This window comes from Ixodes scapularis, unplaced genomic scaffold (genome assembly GCF_016920785.2).
Source record: "Ixodes scapularis isolate PalLabHiFi unplaced genomic scaffold, ASM1692078v2 PGA_scaffold12__126_contigs__length_90152505, whole genome shotgun sequence".
Classification (NCBI taxonomy): domain Eukaryota; kingdom Metazoa; phylum Arthropoda; class Arachnida; order Ixodida; family Ixodidae; genus Ixodes; species Ixodes scapularis.
In genome coordinates, this window is record NW_024609838.1 from 83,332,541 (window position 1) to 83,348,068 (window position 15,528).

At 44.1% G+C, this 15,528-nt stretch overlaps 1 protein-coding gene across 1 annotated transcript in view; it reads left to right on the plus strand.

Annotated features, from left to right (window-relative positions):
• The window catches only part of LOC8037051, a 104,328-nt gene that overhangs the window by 17,802 nt on the left and 70,998 nt on the right, over window positions 1–15,528 (plus strand). Inside the window, exon 2 of the mRNA XM_029975013.4 lies at window positions 10,121–10,610. Within this exon, the coding sequence (XP_029830873.3) occupies window positions 10,200–10,610 (411 nt within the window). The 5' untranslated portion in view covers window positions 10,121–10,199. The remainder of the gene's footprint in view (window positions 1–10,120; window positions 10,611–15,528) is intronic.

Below are 15,528 nucleotides of genomic sequence, written 5' to 3' on the forward strand. Positions count from 1 at the left end.
ATCTGTTGGAACGGTGCAGTAGGGGGTGCGATCGGCTTTAGGAGGCCTGCCAGCTTCGTCGGTGGTGTTTTCCGTCGCTGACACCCATGGCATGATCGTGTGTAGAGGTGGACAGTCTTCGGGAGATTGGGGCAGTAGTACTTCTCTTGACTCCTTGCGAGAGACCTGCTAGCTAAGGTGACTAGATGCCGGGTTGTCGTGGCAGGCTTGAATCTTCTTGAAGGCTAGTAGGAATTACCAAAAGGCACGTCGAGTTGCTGTCCTCGAAGTTCTCTTTGTAGAGAATTCCATGCCGGACGGCGGATGTTGGCAGGTCAGATGAGAAGCCTCGGAGAATCGTACCCCCCAGTCCCTCCTAGTTGTCGATCAATGCGCGCACGTTTTCTTTGGCGCAGCCGCTAGCTCACTCGACGGGGACTCTGAACAGGCAATCGGCGTCGTTGTGCTTTCGTCCTGACTTGTAGACTACGGTCACCTCTTACCATGGTCACCTCGCAGTCTTATACTCCATCGTGCGAGGCGTCTCGATGGAACTTAAAGCTCGCTAACCAGCATAACGAGGCCCCATTCACACAGCCATTTTCCCCCGTCCTGGCGAGAGCGCCGGTCGGCGTGCCCGCCGGGAAGAGCGTTTTCGGACCGGTCCGATACAAAAATGGTCTATGGTCGGCTATGGAAAATCCTTTGTATGACCGGCTGTAGAAGATTGGCCCAATTAGCTGTAGCCGCTTCTATGGTTGTCTATAACTTCTCCTATGGTCTCCCCTATGGCTGTCTATAGCTTTTTTAATGGAATGCTATAGAATTGTGTATGGTTTACTCTATGGGTCTTTTTAGAAAAGATGTCGTCTATAGCTTCTTTAGCCGTTTATAGCTTCTAGTAAGGTCTGCCCTATAGGTCTCTTTGGCTTTCTTTTCGGATAATTTTAGACTCCGTGCTATAGCTGCCTCTGGCTTTTCCTATAGTTTATGTAGCCGCCTATGGCTTCTTGTATGGTCTGCTATAGAGAGCTCCGTGCTTTTTCTATATATCTTTTTAGACACCGTGCTATAACAGTCTATGGCTTTTCCTATGGTTTCTTTTGCCGTCTACCGCTCCCTCTGTGGTTTACTGTAGCTTCTTCTATTGCTCGTCCTGTGGGTTTCTTTACCATCGTGCTATAGTTGCCTGTAGTTTTTCTTTTTACCGCAATCGTATGAAATGTGAAACAATTTATTTGTTGTCACTGTACATCTTAGAAAAACAACCTTGTATTTAAACATAAAAGAAGGTTGGACATATCAAACTCATTTAAGACGTTTCGAACTTTATAAACCCATTTCAAACATGGAGCAAACCCTTCAACAACAAAAAAGCACTCACCCAGCTGTTTGCAAAAGGGCAGGCAAACAGACACAAAGGATCGTTTTCAAATCTTCTAGAAGTTTATTACACATAATCCATTCTGGACTATGTGTAAACTTACAAACTAAGCAGTCTGTAATATGTAACAGGGGACTACTAAAATGGTATAGAACTGAGAAGATTGGAAAGCAAACAAGAACCAAAGGTAATGTCTGGGTAGCGTCTGGTATACCGGCAGCCAGTAAACGTTTTCCGCGAAATTTCACTGGCAGTCGCCACTCATTGGCGCTGCAATCAGTTGATCGAATGATGTGTCATCGACAGTTCGTCTTATCAACACGGGATGTTTCATAAATAAAAAAAAAATTTTTTTTTTTTTTTTGTTTGTAATGAGTTGCTGCAGACTCGCCAAGAAGTGGCGCGGACAGGTGGGCTGGGTCCGTGAACACGCGCCTCGGGAATACAGGCGCGACGAAATGTCCCTGCTGCGTGCAATTCGCGTAACGAGTGTTGACGAGAGGTGTGTCCAGGAAACGTGCATCCACGGAAAGGTGTCCATGAAACGTGTTTTTAAGAAAAAAAGGGAGTATAAGAAAGTCACTATTTTACCTGCAGTTGTCACATGATTTCAGACAGCTAACGGCAGGCGACTGCGGCAGAATTTCGGGGAAATTATTCTCCTGGCTGCCAGGAGATAGACACTGCAGAACGGTCAATTGCCGGCGAGTAGGTTGCAGCGCACTTAGGTTGAAAATACCGGACTTGAAAGATGTAATCCCGGATATATGTCGACACGGGCACTGGGGAACAATGACTCAAGCAGAAAACCGAGAAAGAGGAAATCTGTGAAGATTCACCACGATGTAAGACGAGCTGTCGTTTGCTGAACCAAACACTGGATGCATCACAAGAATGTCTTGGGCTTCTTTGAAGAAATCGCTTGTTGCCGACATACGGGTAGGACTTTTCGATCGAGATATTATTTACCATAGAAGCGAAATCCACAGCAGCCCCGCGGGCCGAACCACACACGAAACTAGGCCTGCAAGCAGGCATTCCGGGATTGGTAACGGCTAATGCTTGATCCGTCAAACCACGTGATTACGCTCCTTCCGTTACATGCGCACAAAGAGCGGAGTCGAGCGATAAAAGGTCGATGGTTTATTGATCCGGCGAGTGCGCACCTTCTGCAATACTTTTAGCTTAGGGTGAGAGAGGAAAGAAAGAAGGAGTTGAAAAGCAGAGCTCCTTCAAGGCCAGTATCTGGGTGCGCTCACAAAGACTAATTTCAGGGGCATACCAACAGTAAACAAGGAAAGAGGATGAGTCACTGGTATCATCTTGAAAGTTCATCACCGAAACTTCACCGTAAAGCTACAATTATATTCTTTCTTTAAGTATAATTTGAATATTTTGCGCAAAATATATATTGCGCAACATGTGCCTCAATTAAGATCGAATATTTCGAAAAACTAGCAAGTTTGGAATTGATTTTCTAGAAAAAAAAATATTTTTATTCCTTTTAGGTTTTATTCACAGTTAGGTAATATAGATTGGGAACTACAAACAGATATTGTAATATATTGTTTGTAAGGCCGCCATTAAAGGGAGACCAGCAGAAATTTATTATACCTAAGAACTTCTGCAACTTCCTTCAAATGTTGCAAAATTATGCAGGGACATCCTTTCAATCTCCTCGGAACGTGGCATCGTTACATTCAGGGAACATTTCCTGAAAAATATTTTCAAAGATTCCACAATTACGCCTTACTTAAACTACAGGCTTAATGAGCCCGACTGCATATATGGATGTGATAAAGCTCCTCAAAGGGCGATATGTTTTAATCGAAACAGATTTTTAGAAGGCGCAAGCACAAGCTAGCCGCTTTCCCATGGCACGAGCTTGAGCACATACTAATGACAGTTTACTCCTGCCCGTCATTTGTCAACTTCTTTCATTCGAAATGTGCTCTATACATAACCGATTGCTCACTCCGAGCTTAAAGGCCGGCCCGCAAGCAGAGAGAAGGAACCCGACCCTCACTTTCCTTCTCGCCACTGTGAAAGGAGGAAATCGCCTCTTGTTTCCTTCTCAACCTTTTCCGTTTTTTTTTTTTTTGCGACTGTTTTATTTTATTTTTGTGCAAGTTGGTGTGGCGGAAATCAAAGCTTGAAGAATTTGAAACGATTATCCATAAGCCAACCGTCACACCCGCGACAAGGAGCTGAACCACCCGAAGAGCTGTTTTGAGCGAGCTTGGCACTTGCTCTTCCCAACGAGTTCGATTGACTTTTTTTAGCATGGGTTTGGAGAACGATTCTTGCGGTTGTGAGAACACAAATAACTTGTTCTGTTCAAAGAAGTAGTCATTGAAGTATCAATTTTGTTATAAATATCTAATATACCATCTTTCGTGTTTTAGGCGAATTCATGGCGACAACGGGAAGTACGAGCGGCGTTTTTCGGTATCTTAGGGATCGTGTTCCATAGACCAGTGGTTCTGAATCATTATGGTGCGTGTACCGGCAGAGGTGACGGGGGATCCCATCCGTGGTGGGTTTAGCACTTTTCGGTACAGAACGTTTTACTGCAGGTTATTTCGGTGCGGACTTGTCGGTGCACAGACATTTTGGTGTACGGACGTTTTGCTGCAGAAACTTTTCGGTCTGAGACTTTTCGGTGCGCGGATATTTCGATGCAGGGACATCTTAATGCATGACCAAATTAAAATCGTTTTCTTTTTTCTTTTCTCTCTCAAACGTGATAGGCACGATTTTAGCTAGAGATTCATTTTCTCCATTTCATAATTTTGTATTTTTGGTAATTCATCTACGGTCACTTACTGATATACGACCCAAGTGACTTTGTGAGGCGCAGCATGACTCTGTGTGACGCTCGGAGACGTTAGACGCTATGGTTCGCTCACCGGCATCTTTTTTCCAACGTACGCACTACACGCTTCACATCGTGTTTGCGCGTCGTGTCGATGAAGGTGGTCTCCTCTGTAAGGTCTTGTCTTTATTATTGGTACTGCGTGTAGGTAAGGCCCCAAACAGCAAAGAAGCTTGAGAAATTGTTTCTGTATGATAGCTCAGAACAATCTTGAATAATGCGCCTCGACTGCGTAATCGTAGAGCTTCGGTTGTTAAAAATTTGTTAATAAATTGTCAATAACCTTACACAACGAAGAACAGTGTAATTGTCACCTGTAGCTTATTATGGAATAAAGTAGGCGTGTGCGTTTACAAAATAAGTGTAATCAAATCAAATATAAATTTGAATAAAGTAAACAGGCCGAATTGGGTGAATCCTAAATTTATTTTATTTGGGATAAAATGTTTGCTTATTCTCGTATGAAAAAAGCGGTGGCTATGTATGATCTGTAGTCAACGTCTCCTTCCGTGCCGTAATGATGTTGCTGGTCGTAAAAGAACTGCTTTACAATCGTGTTTATAAAGGGTGACTTGTTGAACGACTAGACATTTTTTCCAAAAAGACGTCAGAGTTAGACAAATTGCGGTTTGTGCTTTATTTGTAGTCATCAAAAACTCCAAATCATTATTTTTTAAAGATCTGTAACGCGCGTGAAGTTGTTCACTGCGTCCTAAAAAACCTAATTTGGACGCGAATCGTGTTACCGCAATATTTTCGGCCGCCGCGCTCCTCGCAAGAGGAGCTAAGCCTTCTTATCTCGCCCCTTCTACGGTGGCGTTGTCACAGCGATGCGCATGATTTATCGCTTAAGGCCCGTTCACACTCTTGCGACCGAGTACGACTGAGAGAGACGAGATCTCTTACAACTTCTTAAATGTTTCTAGAATGAGGGGACACACTGACATTGTGGCGCCATCTATGCGGTGACCCTAGAACTGCATTTCACAAAAGCGAAGGTTTTGCGGGATTTCCGAGGTCAAATGTGCGTAATACCCATAGAAAGGCTCGTTTATAACATTGACAAAAGTTTTTCGAGCCAAAAAAGAAAGGATATTGCGCGAGAAATAAAAAAAAATATGCCGGACCGCCGAGTTTACACTGCTTCCCAATAGATGGCGCCAGTGTGTTCTCTGGTTTAAGAAGTTTTAAGGAACCCAGGTTTAAGAGGTTGCAAGCAGTCGCAAGAGTGTGAACGGGCCTTTAGGCTTCATGGCGTAGGTCCCCGCCAAGCGGAGATGGAGGCCACACCAAATCAGAACTATATTTTCGCGCCCAAGTTAGGAGGTTTTTCAGGACGCCGTATAACAGTGCACGCGCGTTTCATCTTTTTAAGAATGGACTGTTTGGTGGCTTTCGAGTATGCTTAACAACTTTCTAAATAAACTATTGCGTTTTCTTTAATAATTAAAAAGGTCATTAGTAAAATTTAGGTATTCAGTCGGTTATTTGTGGCTTTTTTGTTTTACATAGTCTTCGCTTGGCCGTATAGCTGACATGCACAAACCGCAATTGCGTTAATTTTGATGGTTTTTTTTAATATCTAGTAGGTTAAAAAAACGCTGTATTTAAAACAGAGGGCCGTTTTCTTGTGATACAAATAAAGCATGGGGCATGCGCCTTGTGGGCTTTTTTTTTTTGGCCTATAAAAAAATCCGGGACATTGGAAATTGAGGCTATGATGGGGCAAGCGCTTTATCACGGGGTATTCTTTCATGTTTCAAAAGCTTTATTACTGGTAAGAAGAAACCCATACGAGCCGTATCACGTTGCAAAACAGCTGATTCGGGTGTTTCGTAAGGAGCTCTAAAACTTTCCAAGTGACATTTCAGCTCTTAAAACATTTAAAATGTTGGGTAATTGGTCCTAAACATTTAATTTATTAGGCTTGTATTAAAATGCTGCAAATCTCGGAAGATGTTTGCTAACACTATAAATAACACAACAGAGCTCTGCATTTGTTTCTTTCAGTACTAGTAGCGAGTTAGCCCGCTAGACTATATTCAAGAATTTCCGAATTTCCCAAGCCACACTCTTTTTCTAGTTTGTTTCATATATTAATTAGGAATTAATTGTAACGATCTGTTGGCCTCAAAATGATAATTCTTGATGCCATCTCCGTGATGAGGGACCTGTCTGTGCAATCATGAGTGGAGTACTTTAAATCGGCAACTTTGCTCAAAATTCGCTACTCAGGGCTTCCCACCATGTCAAGACAGGGATTTAAGAATACGTCAGTTCACATTCTACGAGCATTCCGGGAGCCGTAATATGGCATGCAAAAACTCTCAATGGGTTTACAGGCAGTAGTTCGGTCACACATGGGTTTGGCGATGACCTTCCTCTGTGTTATTTTGAATTTCACAGTAAAAGCTACATGTGCACTGACCAATCAATGTCCCCTATTCTCACTTGTGTCCCATGTAGCGATTCCCGGCTGGGTTCGGGTGCAGATCTCGCACGTGTTCAAGGACATATTTCGGCAGGATTTCCCGCTTGGTGATGAGGTTGAGCTGGCCGTTGTTCAGCTTCTTTTCTAGGCAGGCCGGGCAACGCCAGACGCCTCAATTAGCCAAGCAGCCCCAAAACGTACGGTAGTACATCTTCCGAAATTCTGTTTTTTTTTTTGGAGATGGTCGTGGCTTTTGCCCACTCTTACTCTAAAATTTATGCAAGGGCTGCAGAGGCAATCTGGGCATTTCATTTCCCAATCTGCGAACAAATGGAAACAGAAGAGAATGAAAACTTCGAAATACCTGCTGTCGTTTGATATATGGCATAATATGCTATTATTGCTAGTTGGACTATTTTTTCCGAAGAAAATTGTGATTTTGCGATTCAATCACCGTCTTTCCCGCTCTCTTTGCTGATTCGCAATATATCTGTCTGTCGCCTGTCGAGTTTTCAGTTACATTTGTTGACCACGAAGATAGTTTTTTCAACGGCTGAATACACATGAAATATACTATAAACAAATTCACATTTCATGGAAGTTTGCTTTTTACTCTTCTTAGTTGCTTCAACAAGGCGACCGTTACTCTAGAAAACACCTGTAGTACGAACACATATATTACGCGAAAGAAATGGCAAGGCCGTGTTCATTTCGATGTGTGATTATATTGTCGAAATTCAACTAATTATATATGGTTTGCCCTCTTACTGTAATATTGTCGAGTTGTATTTACTAATGATTATTACTCTGAACAAGAAAACAAAATATCGATACAATCACTCTTCAGTGTGCCGTTGTTAGAACGACCAATTTTTAGCTCTCTGGGTAGAGCTCAAAGTTCAGAAAAATACCCACCTTTTTTTTTTTTTTGCCTTCCGCTGTGATGTTCAAGTTCCATTCACTCGAGATAAATATGCGGTGTTGTAACGTTGTGTCCACATGCGGAAGTATTTGAGTGTGTTTTAGAGCTGCAGAAAAAGCGTACAAAAAAAAGAGAGAAAACCGAGCTTATATCCAGCGTGCCAGACTAATCCCTGTTGTTTGGGAATGAAGCAGAGAACCTTGAAAAGTTCCAAAGATTGTGTCCGGGGGCCGGTAAGCCCATTAGCACTCGTGCGAGAAGGACGTGAAAAGCAAGGAGGAAAAAAAAGCAGGAAAGGGGAGGTGGAAAAAATGTAAAGAGCCGGAATCTTCTGCCACGCTGAAAAACTTTTTGATCGCCCTTCTTTAAACATTAGCGGAAGTTAATCGGCTCCAGATCACGTGGCCGCTGGTGGCTGCGAGTTGAGAGGGTGAGCGCTGTTCCTTTCACAGCGATAGCGGCTATGGACTTTTTGCCTTCGGAAATGATGTCCGTTGTTGTTGTGTTGATGTCCTAGTCGTTAATGTTGTAGTTGGCGTTGTAAAGGCCCTGTAACACTAAGGCAACACGACGGCAACAGCAACACAACACGTTGTCCAACAGTTGGGCAACTTATTGCTGGCTCCCCATGTTGTCCGACAAACCTGTCACATCGCGGCACCAGCACGACAACATGGACGACAACTAAAATGTTGCCTCGGTATGACAGCTTTCAGCAACAAAAACAGCAGCAACTTGTGTCGGACAACGTGTATTGCCCTGATCGCTGGCTGAGCGACAACATATATAGCTTCGATGGTTGAGCTAGTCCCCTATCAATAACCTGTTACTCAAATAAAGGCTTGTAAAACGTTAATTAACAATAATTAGGGCTGGCGTGCAGCTAAAATATTTGCGAGTAATGTTTTTGCTGCGTAGTTACGGAAATGGTCACAGCTAAACGTTCAGACTAGTTTTGAAATTAGAACTGCCCGGAGACCAGCTCACATTACTAATAGTAAAATAAACTGGTATGCCTACTCACCCGCTGATAAAGTATGATAAAAAGAATCCAGAAAACCGAATATTAAAAAATCGAAGCATTAAAACGACCATTCTGATGTTGATTGTTGATGCTTGGAACTTGGAAACAGCCGCTACCAGACACCTGATTTGTCTTCAAAATACACAGGACGTTTTGGGGGAATAAAGCGATCATATAGCAGGCGGTAGGCAAATAGGCAGCGTTGAAAAATATTTATTCCACCAATTGTTATGAAGGCCGAATGTGTCGGTGTCGCAGTTTTGAAGCACTGTCAGTTCAGCTCAACACCACGCTACAAAAGACGCTTTGGGGTACTGCCGGTCCTACCTCAATTTTCCAGTAGACATACGAATTGCATGAAAGAACTGGACAGAAACACTTCATATGGTGGCGTAAATACCGAAAATATATCAACTATGTCACTTTCCTCAGTTAGGGCAATCTGCTTTCTCAACGAATGAAGAACATTTCGATAAAATAAAGAGCGGAAAATACTCTCCGTGTCAAGTTTTCTAATCGCAGTCACTGGTTGAAGTCGTACTGTGGTAATTTCCGGCCCTTCGAACGCACTTGCACTTTGTAGAGTCATATTTCCAGCGATTCCTCGTCGCACACGAACGTAGGTAAACAATCAAGATGGCGGAGTGTTCCCCGTGTTGTCCTCGCCGTCAGCGCGGTGTGACAGGGTTGTCGTATAAAAAATCTGGCAACACGGTTGCCGGGCGGTAGCAGCATGTTGCCCGACTGTTGTTGTTGCCGCGATGTGACAGGGTCGCCGGCAACACGACTTTCCCGTTTTGCCGAATAGAGTTGTCAAACTGTTGCCTCAGTGTGACAGGGCTTTAAGGCGCCCGTCGTCGACGTTGCGAAATCATCGAAAAAGATCGCCAGCTGCTCGCAGGGGCCAGCTGCGTGCGAAACACAGACGTTACTGAGCCCCAGCTAGGCCACACAGTTAACAACCCGTTTAATATATGGGGTTTTTGTAGTACGCGTTGCCCATTGCAAGCGTCCTCTGGAAGACAAATGGCCTATAACGAAATGTCGTTGTAGCACTGTGAATGCCAAAAGCTCGTGCAGAAAGAAGCGCTTTTACACGCTCTGGAGCAGAAAAGAAACAAAATCTTTCGATACTAGAAGGTCTGTTTTCTATTTTGTTTCAAAAAGCCTTTGTTCACACACCCTACTGTGCATGAACGCGACGCTGATACCCGACGGCTTCGCCGTGACATCGCCGCTATCACTCTGTATACTGTGGATTTGCACAGAAGTGCGAAATTTTTTTGCGTATTTTTTTCTGCGACTGCTATTATGTGGAGAAAGAAAACACTACGAGAGCTTTGTAGGTTGTAACTGTCGGGGGATAACTCTAAGCGGTATCTACTGAAAGTACAAAATTGTTGCATCTCCCCTTTAAACTGTAGCTACTACTAAATACTCGCTTATCTTTTCGCAGCTCTGGTTTTCTAGCTTTTCCGGTGAATCTCACGGCGTCGTTTTTACAGGACGCATATCCTGGTGTGACCACTAGATCACGTGGAACTCGGAGCGCGCATCCGGAGCAATCTGGTTAACGGCACTGCAATGGCGTCCTCTGCGTCCACTTCGACGGCGTCCATCGAGCCTGCTGCACACACCAACTCGACTGGCGGCAACATAGATAAGTGTTCCGCGGCCGCTTCGCGGGCCCTTACCAATCCAACGGTGAACATCATAAAAATGAGTAATGGCGTCGTCAAGACGACGCATGGAGGACATAGGTTCACGCGTTCCACATATGGTTGCAATGGGGCCACTTTTATATGCGACCTTCCTGAGTGCAGTGCAGCCTTGAAAACACATCGCATCGATGGCCAATACCACGTGAAGTATGCCCAGCCTCACGACGAAGAGTTGCACATGCAAGGTTTTCGTCGTCCTCCTGGAGGCGGTGCTCGGACCCCGTCCATTCCGGGAGAAGGTGGAAAACGCAAGGCGGCCTCCTGCGCGGACAAGGTAAAGAGATGGCGCCTTTCCTGGATGCTCCGTGCAATATACAGGGTGTTTCACGAAAAATGGACAAATTTGATACTGCGAAAACTATGCGTCGCAACACAAAAGGCTTCTGTCGTTTTGTTCCTGAGCCAGGGGCCTATTTAGGAAAAGTATTAAAGTCCGGGATAATTAGGGTGTTCATTGTTTTTGCGTGTTTAACTTTTTTAATATTGTGTTTAAAGACATGATTTCAATTAAACAATTGCTCAGCATAATCAAAAAACACTAAATCAACAAATCGCAGAACGATAGAGGGAAGCGAAGCATTTTGGTGCTCTCTGAAAAACCGCACAAATTCGACGGGTTTTTAAATTTCGGTTTGCAATCGGACCGCATCTCGACTCCGACGGCATCGCGCCCCATGGAGAAATTGTGCAACCTGCCTTTAATGCGCTGCGTGAGGACAGCGCAGCAGAGGTTGATTGCACCATTTCTCCACAGGGCGCGGTGCCATCGGGGTCGAGATGCCCTCCGATTGCAAACCGAAACTTAAAAACCCGTCGAATTTGTGCGGTTTTTCAGAAAGCCGTAAAATGCTTCGCGTGCCTTCTATCGTTCTGCAATTTGTTGATTTAGTCATTTTCACTGATATGAAGCAGTTTTGTTAATCAAAACCATGTCCTTAATCACAATATTAAAAAGTTAATTACCCGAAGATACTTAACAATCTATTTATCCCGGACTTTAATAGTTTTCTTAAATAGGCTTCTGGACCACAACCAAAACGACGCAAGCATTTTTTTTTTGCGACGTGTAGTTTTCGCAATGTCAAATTTCTCCACTTTTTGCGAAACACCCTGTAGATCTTAGAAATAAATGAACTGCGCAAAGGATCCTTTTTAAGATTCCACGAGGCGGCATTGGCGGTCTCCATTGCTTGGACACGATGCGCGCGATTGGACCCGAGTTGACGCCGAACTCTGACGTCACCCTCATATCCAATCTATGCTCAGAGTATGTCAGCAAGCAATGGCAGACAGCCGTTGTCGCCGACTTTGGAGGAGGGTCTAGCGTGGAACAGAAAACATCGCAAAACAAACATTTCTTATTCCAGATACATATGGCTGAAAATTAATATTGTACGGATTATAGTCTTTTGCGCACGCTTCTGCGCAGCACGTTTATATCACTAGAAGAGGGTCTACGAGGGTCTACGAGCGGAATCATAAAACGATTTCTTCACTTCGGTTGTTTGGTCAAAGTAACCCATACAAAAATGGTCTATGGTCGTCTATGAAAAATTTTATGGCAGGCTATCTCCCCCAATGGCCTTCTATGGTCGGCCATAGAAATTCATAAATGCAGCTACAGCCAAGTATAGAAAAACCTATCACCCTGTGTCTAAAGCCTGGGAATTATTAATGTTTCTTTACCCGCCTTAAGAAAGTTCTATGGCCCCGTGTCTAAAGACTGTGAACCATTAAAGTTTCTTTTCCCCCTATAGAAAATGCTATGGCCCCGAGTCTAAAGACTAGGCCCCAATAAATGTTCTTTACCCGCCTATAGAAAATGCTATGGCCCGAGTCTAAAGGCTGGGAACCAATAAATTCTCTTTACCCGTCTATAGAAAATTTTATGGCCCTTACTCTAAATACTAGGAACCAATCAATTTTCTTTACACGCCTATAGAAAATTATTGCGTGGCGTGTGTCTTGCGAGAATCACGCCGTATGTGCCCACTTCGCTTCAAGATCGCGGATTTTATGTTGGATGAAACCTTGCTCCTGCGATAAGTACAGGTGGCGATTTATCACTGGCAGGGCAGGTACGACCACTTTCTTCGCGTTGCTTGCTGCATGACAAGTAGACATTGTAATCCAGGAGCGAGGGAACAAAAAACGGACAGACAGACACCAAACTATATCTACCCTTAACCAGCTCGCCTGCTTACTTGCTTTGACTTTAATGACAAGTAGTGCGCACGGAAAATGCATCGTCGTAACCTTGTTTTTTTTTTTTTTTTTTTTGCGTGATTATTTAGCTGTAAGATCGCTGCTTTCTTCGGGTCGACCCTTTCTTTAGGTTCCTGCCCCCGTCACCTCCGCGAGCAACGTATACTCTTGAATTAAAGAGCACGTACTATGAAACGAAAGATAATCCGTGCGGCGTTTATTTAAGTTCTGAGTAAAGCAGAACAGCATATCCAGTCGAAAAGAGAGCACTGAATGGCGACGAGCGAATGCTTCCGACACACGTTTTCGTCCGTCAACATCGAGACTCCTACCGGCTTGCGGGAACACGCGTTTATCAAGAAACATGGCCCCGCGCAAGAAATGACACCGAAATGACGATTCGGCGAAGGAACGAAGCAATCGATCCGGAAAACAAGGTCAACTGTTCATTCCGGAAGAGTCCACTTTGAAAAAAGCGTCGCACAGACATTCCATTTTGGATTGAACCATGGTTAAAATCGCTAAAAAGGCGTACGCAAGATGGAAGACAAACACAGGCGCTTCTATCTTGAATACGTCTTTTTAGCGCTTTTAACCATGGTTCAATACAGTCAACACCAACTAGCCCAACAACAAGCTCTTTTACATTCCATTCTGGTTGCGGGGCGAAGTGGGGGAGGGAGGGCGGATCCGCGGGCTTCAAGGAACCGACGATTCACTACAGCTGACGGTTCACCGCTGTTTTTTTAGCTTGCGCTGCGCTGTATCTCCTGCCACATATCAAATAACGCAATACCCCCCCCCCCTCAAAAAAAAAAAAAAAAAAGAAACTGGCATTTTTTTGGCTGCCGAGTTGCTCTTTTATCACGCGGTTCCTCTTGCGTCGCGAAACGAGCGCGGCTGTAGTGCGTGATTAAGCCAACCCGACGTGAACAATGTGTATCTCAAGTCTACTCGTCGCAAACGTACTGGACGTACTCCTGCAACAGAAAAAGAGTAGCACACGTGGCCGATGAGCGGAGCGGCAAAATCGAGACACGCGGCGCTGTTGTTCCTGAGCTCGCCGATACCGAGAGTGCCGGTCACGTTGCATGTTTCAACGCGGTGGTGGTCGCCAGAAAATTGAGGGATAAGATAGCTGTTAAAAGGCGGGCTTTAGGATGGGCTGCTTACTGCCCCGCGTTGAAACATGCAACGTGACTGACACTCTCGGTATCGGCGAGCTCAGGAACAACAGCGCCGCGTGTCGCATTTTTTCCGCTCCGGTCGCCGGTCACTTCTGCTACTGTTTCCCCCTTGCAGCTCTGCTTATAAAAGAAGCAAAGATGAACATAAGCACTGGATAATAAATTGATATTTTATCTAGATAGCGACATGAATAGAAGATCACTAGCAACTGCTATGCAAGCCTTTAAATTTAGCTTGAAAGTATTGCGTTGTGTAAGCTCTCGCGGCGCTATATTCTAGGCCGGGTTGCAAACATTCTACTAAAACATAAAAACGTAGTTCCCCTACAGTATATAGTTTTTTTTTTAAGTTAACTGATTTGTTTAAAAAAAAAGCCGTGAAAGTTACACTTATGCCGATTGTAGAGGTGAGTTATACCACCAGGGGGACATAGTATAGGGGGCTACTCGTAACGATCAGTCGGCGAATAATTTATAATTCGTTAATCAACTTTTCAATTATTACAAATAGAGATATGGTTCCCAATATAAACTTGGTCAGCGTCATCGAAAACCATTAAATCAACTCTTTTTAGACGGATATAGCGCAGGGGCAGCATATTACGACGTTCCGTAAAAACACTGAATTTGAACGCGTTTCTAGGTTTCGATTTCTTATCAGAGCGCATCTCTGCGCACGCGGTCCTGCTCCCCAGTGGCTGAGACGCGCAACACACGTGCGCCTAACTTTCCTCCATGCTACGAGGGAGGCGAGGGGGTGGCTTCGCGCCGCGACCACCGGGGGGCAGGAGCGCGGGAGCGAAGATGCGCTCCGATAAGAAAGCGAAGCCTAGAAACACGTCAAAACTGAGCACCTTTTAGAACGCCGCAAAATGCTAGCCCCGCGTTATATCCTCATAAAAAGAGTTGATTTAGTGGTTTTATGATGAAGCTGAGCAAGTTTCTAATTGAACGATATGCCTATTTTTGTTAATGAAAAACCTAATTAACGATTTCTAATTAATTAGCCGACGGATGGTTACGATTAGCCCCCTATACTATGTGCCTCCAGCCCTATAACTCAACTGCGGAGACCGCATTAGTATAACTTCACTGCGTTTTTTAAACAAATCTGTTAATTAAAAAAAAACTGTATAGCGGAGACCATAACGGATTGCGTATGGAGTTGCGGGAGTGACTACACGATCTACTGAGGGAGTAGGACAAAACCGTCTCAGTGAGAATCGTCCCAGTCAAGACGGTCCCTTACAAAATGGTCCGGGACAAAATCGCCCCAAGCGCCAACCCGGACAAAATGGTCCAAGGTGAATTAACCGAGACTTTGAGCGCTCATAACAGGAAAAAATGGTTTGGTACTTTGAAATTTATTTCGACAAATGTTCGAGGATAATATCAACATTTTCAATATAATCATTTGAAACAAATTTTAAATCCCTTTTATCTATACCATGTAGCTCTATTTGTCAAAGGTTCTTGATTTCTACCGATACATTACACGTGTGTAATCAAAATATTTCTATCGCCAGAGCCTGTTTTCAAATTAGCCCTATCGAGCTTCAAAACGATATCCGGAATGAAAATCATTAACCTGCACGTACTACAGGTTCTTGACGTGGCTTTCTAAAAATGAACCTGTCGTACCACCGCGATCTATTTTTCAGAAACAACATAGCTCTGTCTGAACAATGTATATTAAAGAAATCAAAAATTGATTTCACAAGTAGGAGCGTACTTATTACATAGACCACTTAAGAGACAAGAAGTCGGCGCTGCTGAAGCAGAGGCCTAATACGAAAATGT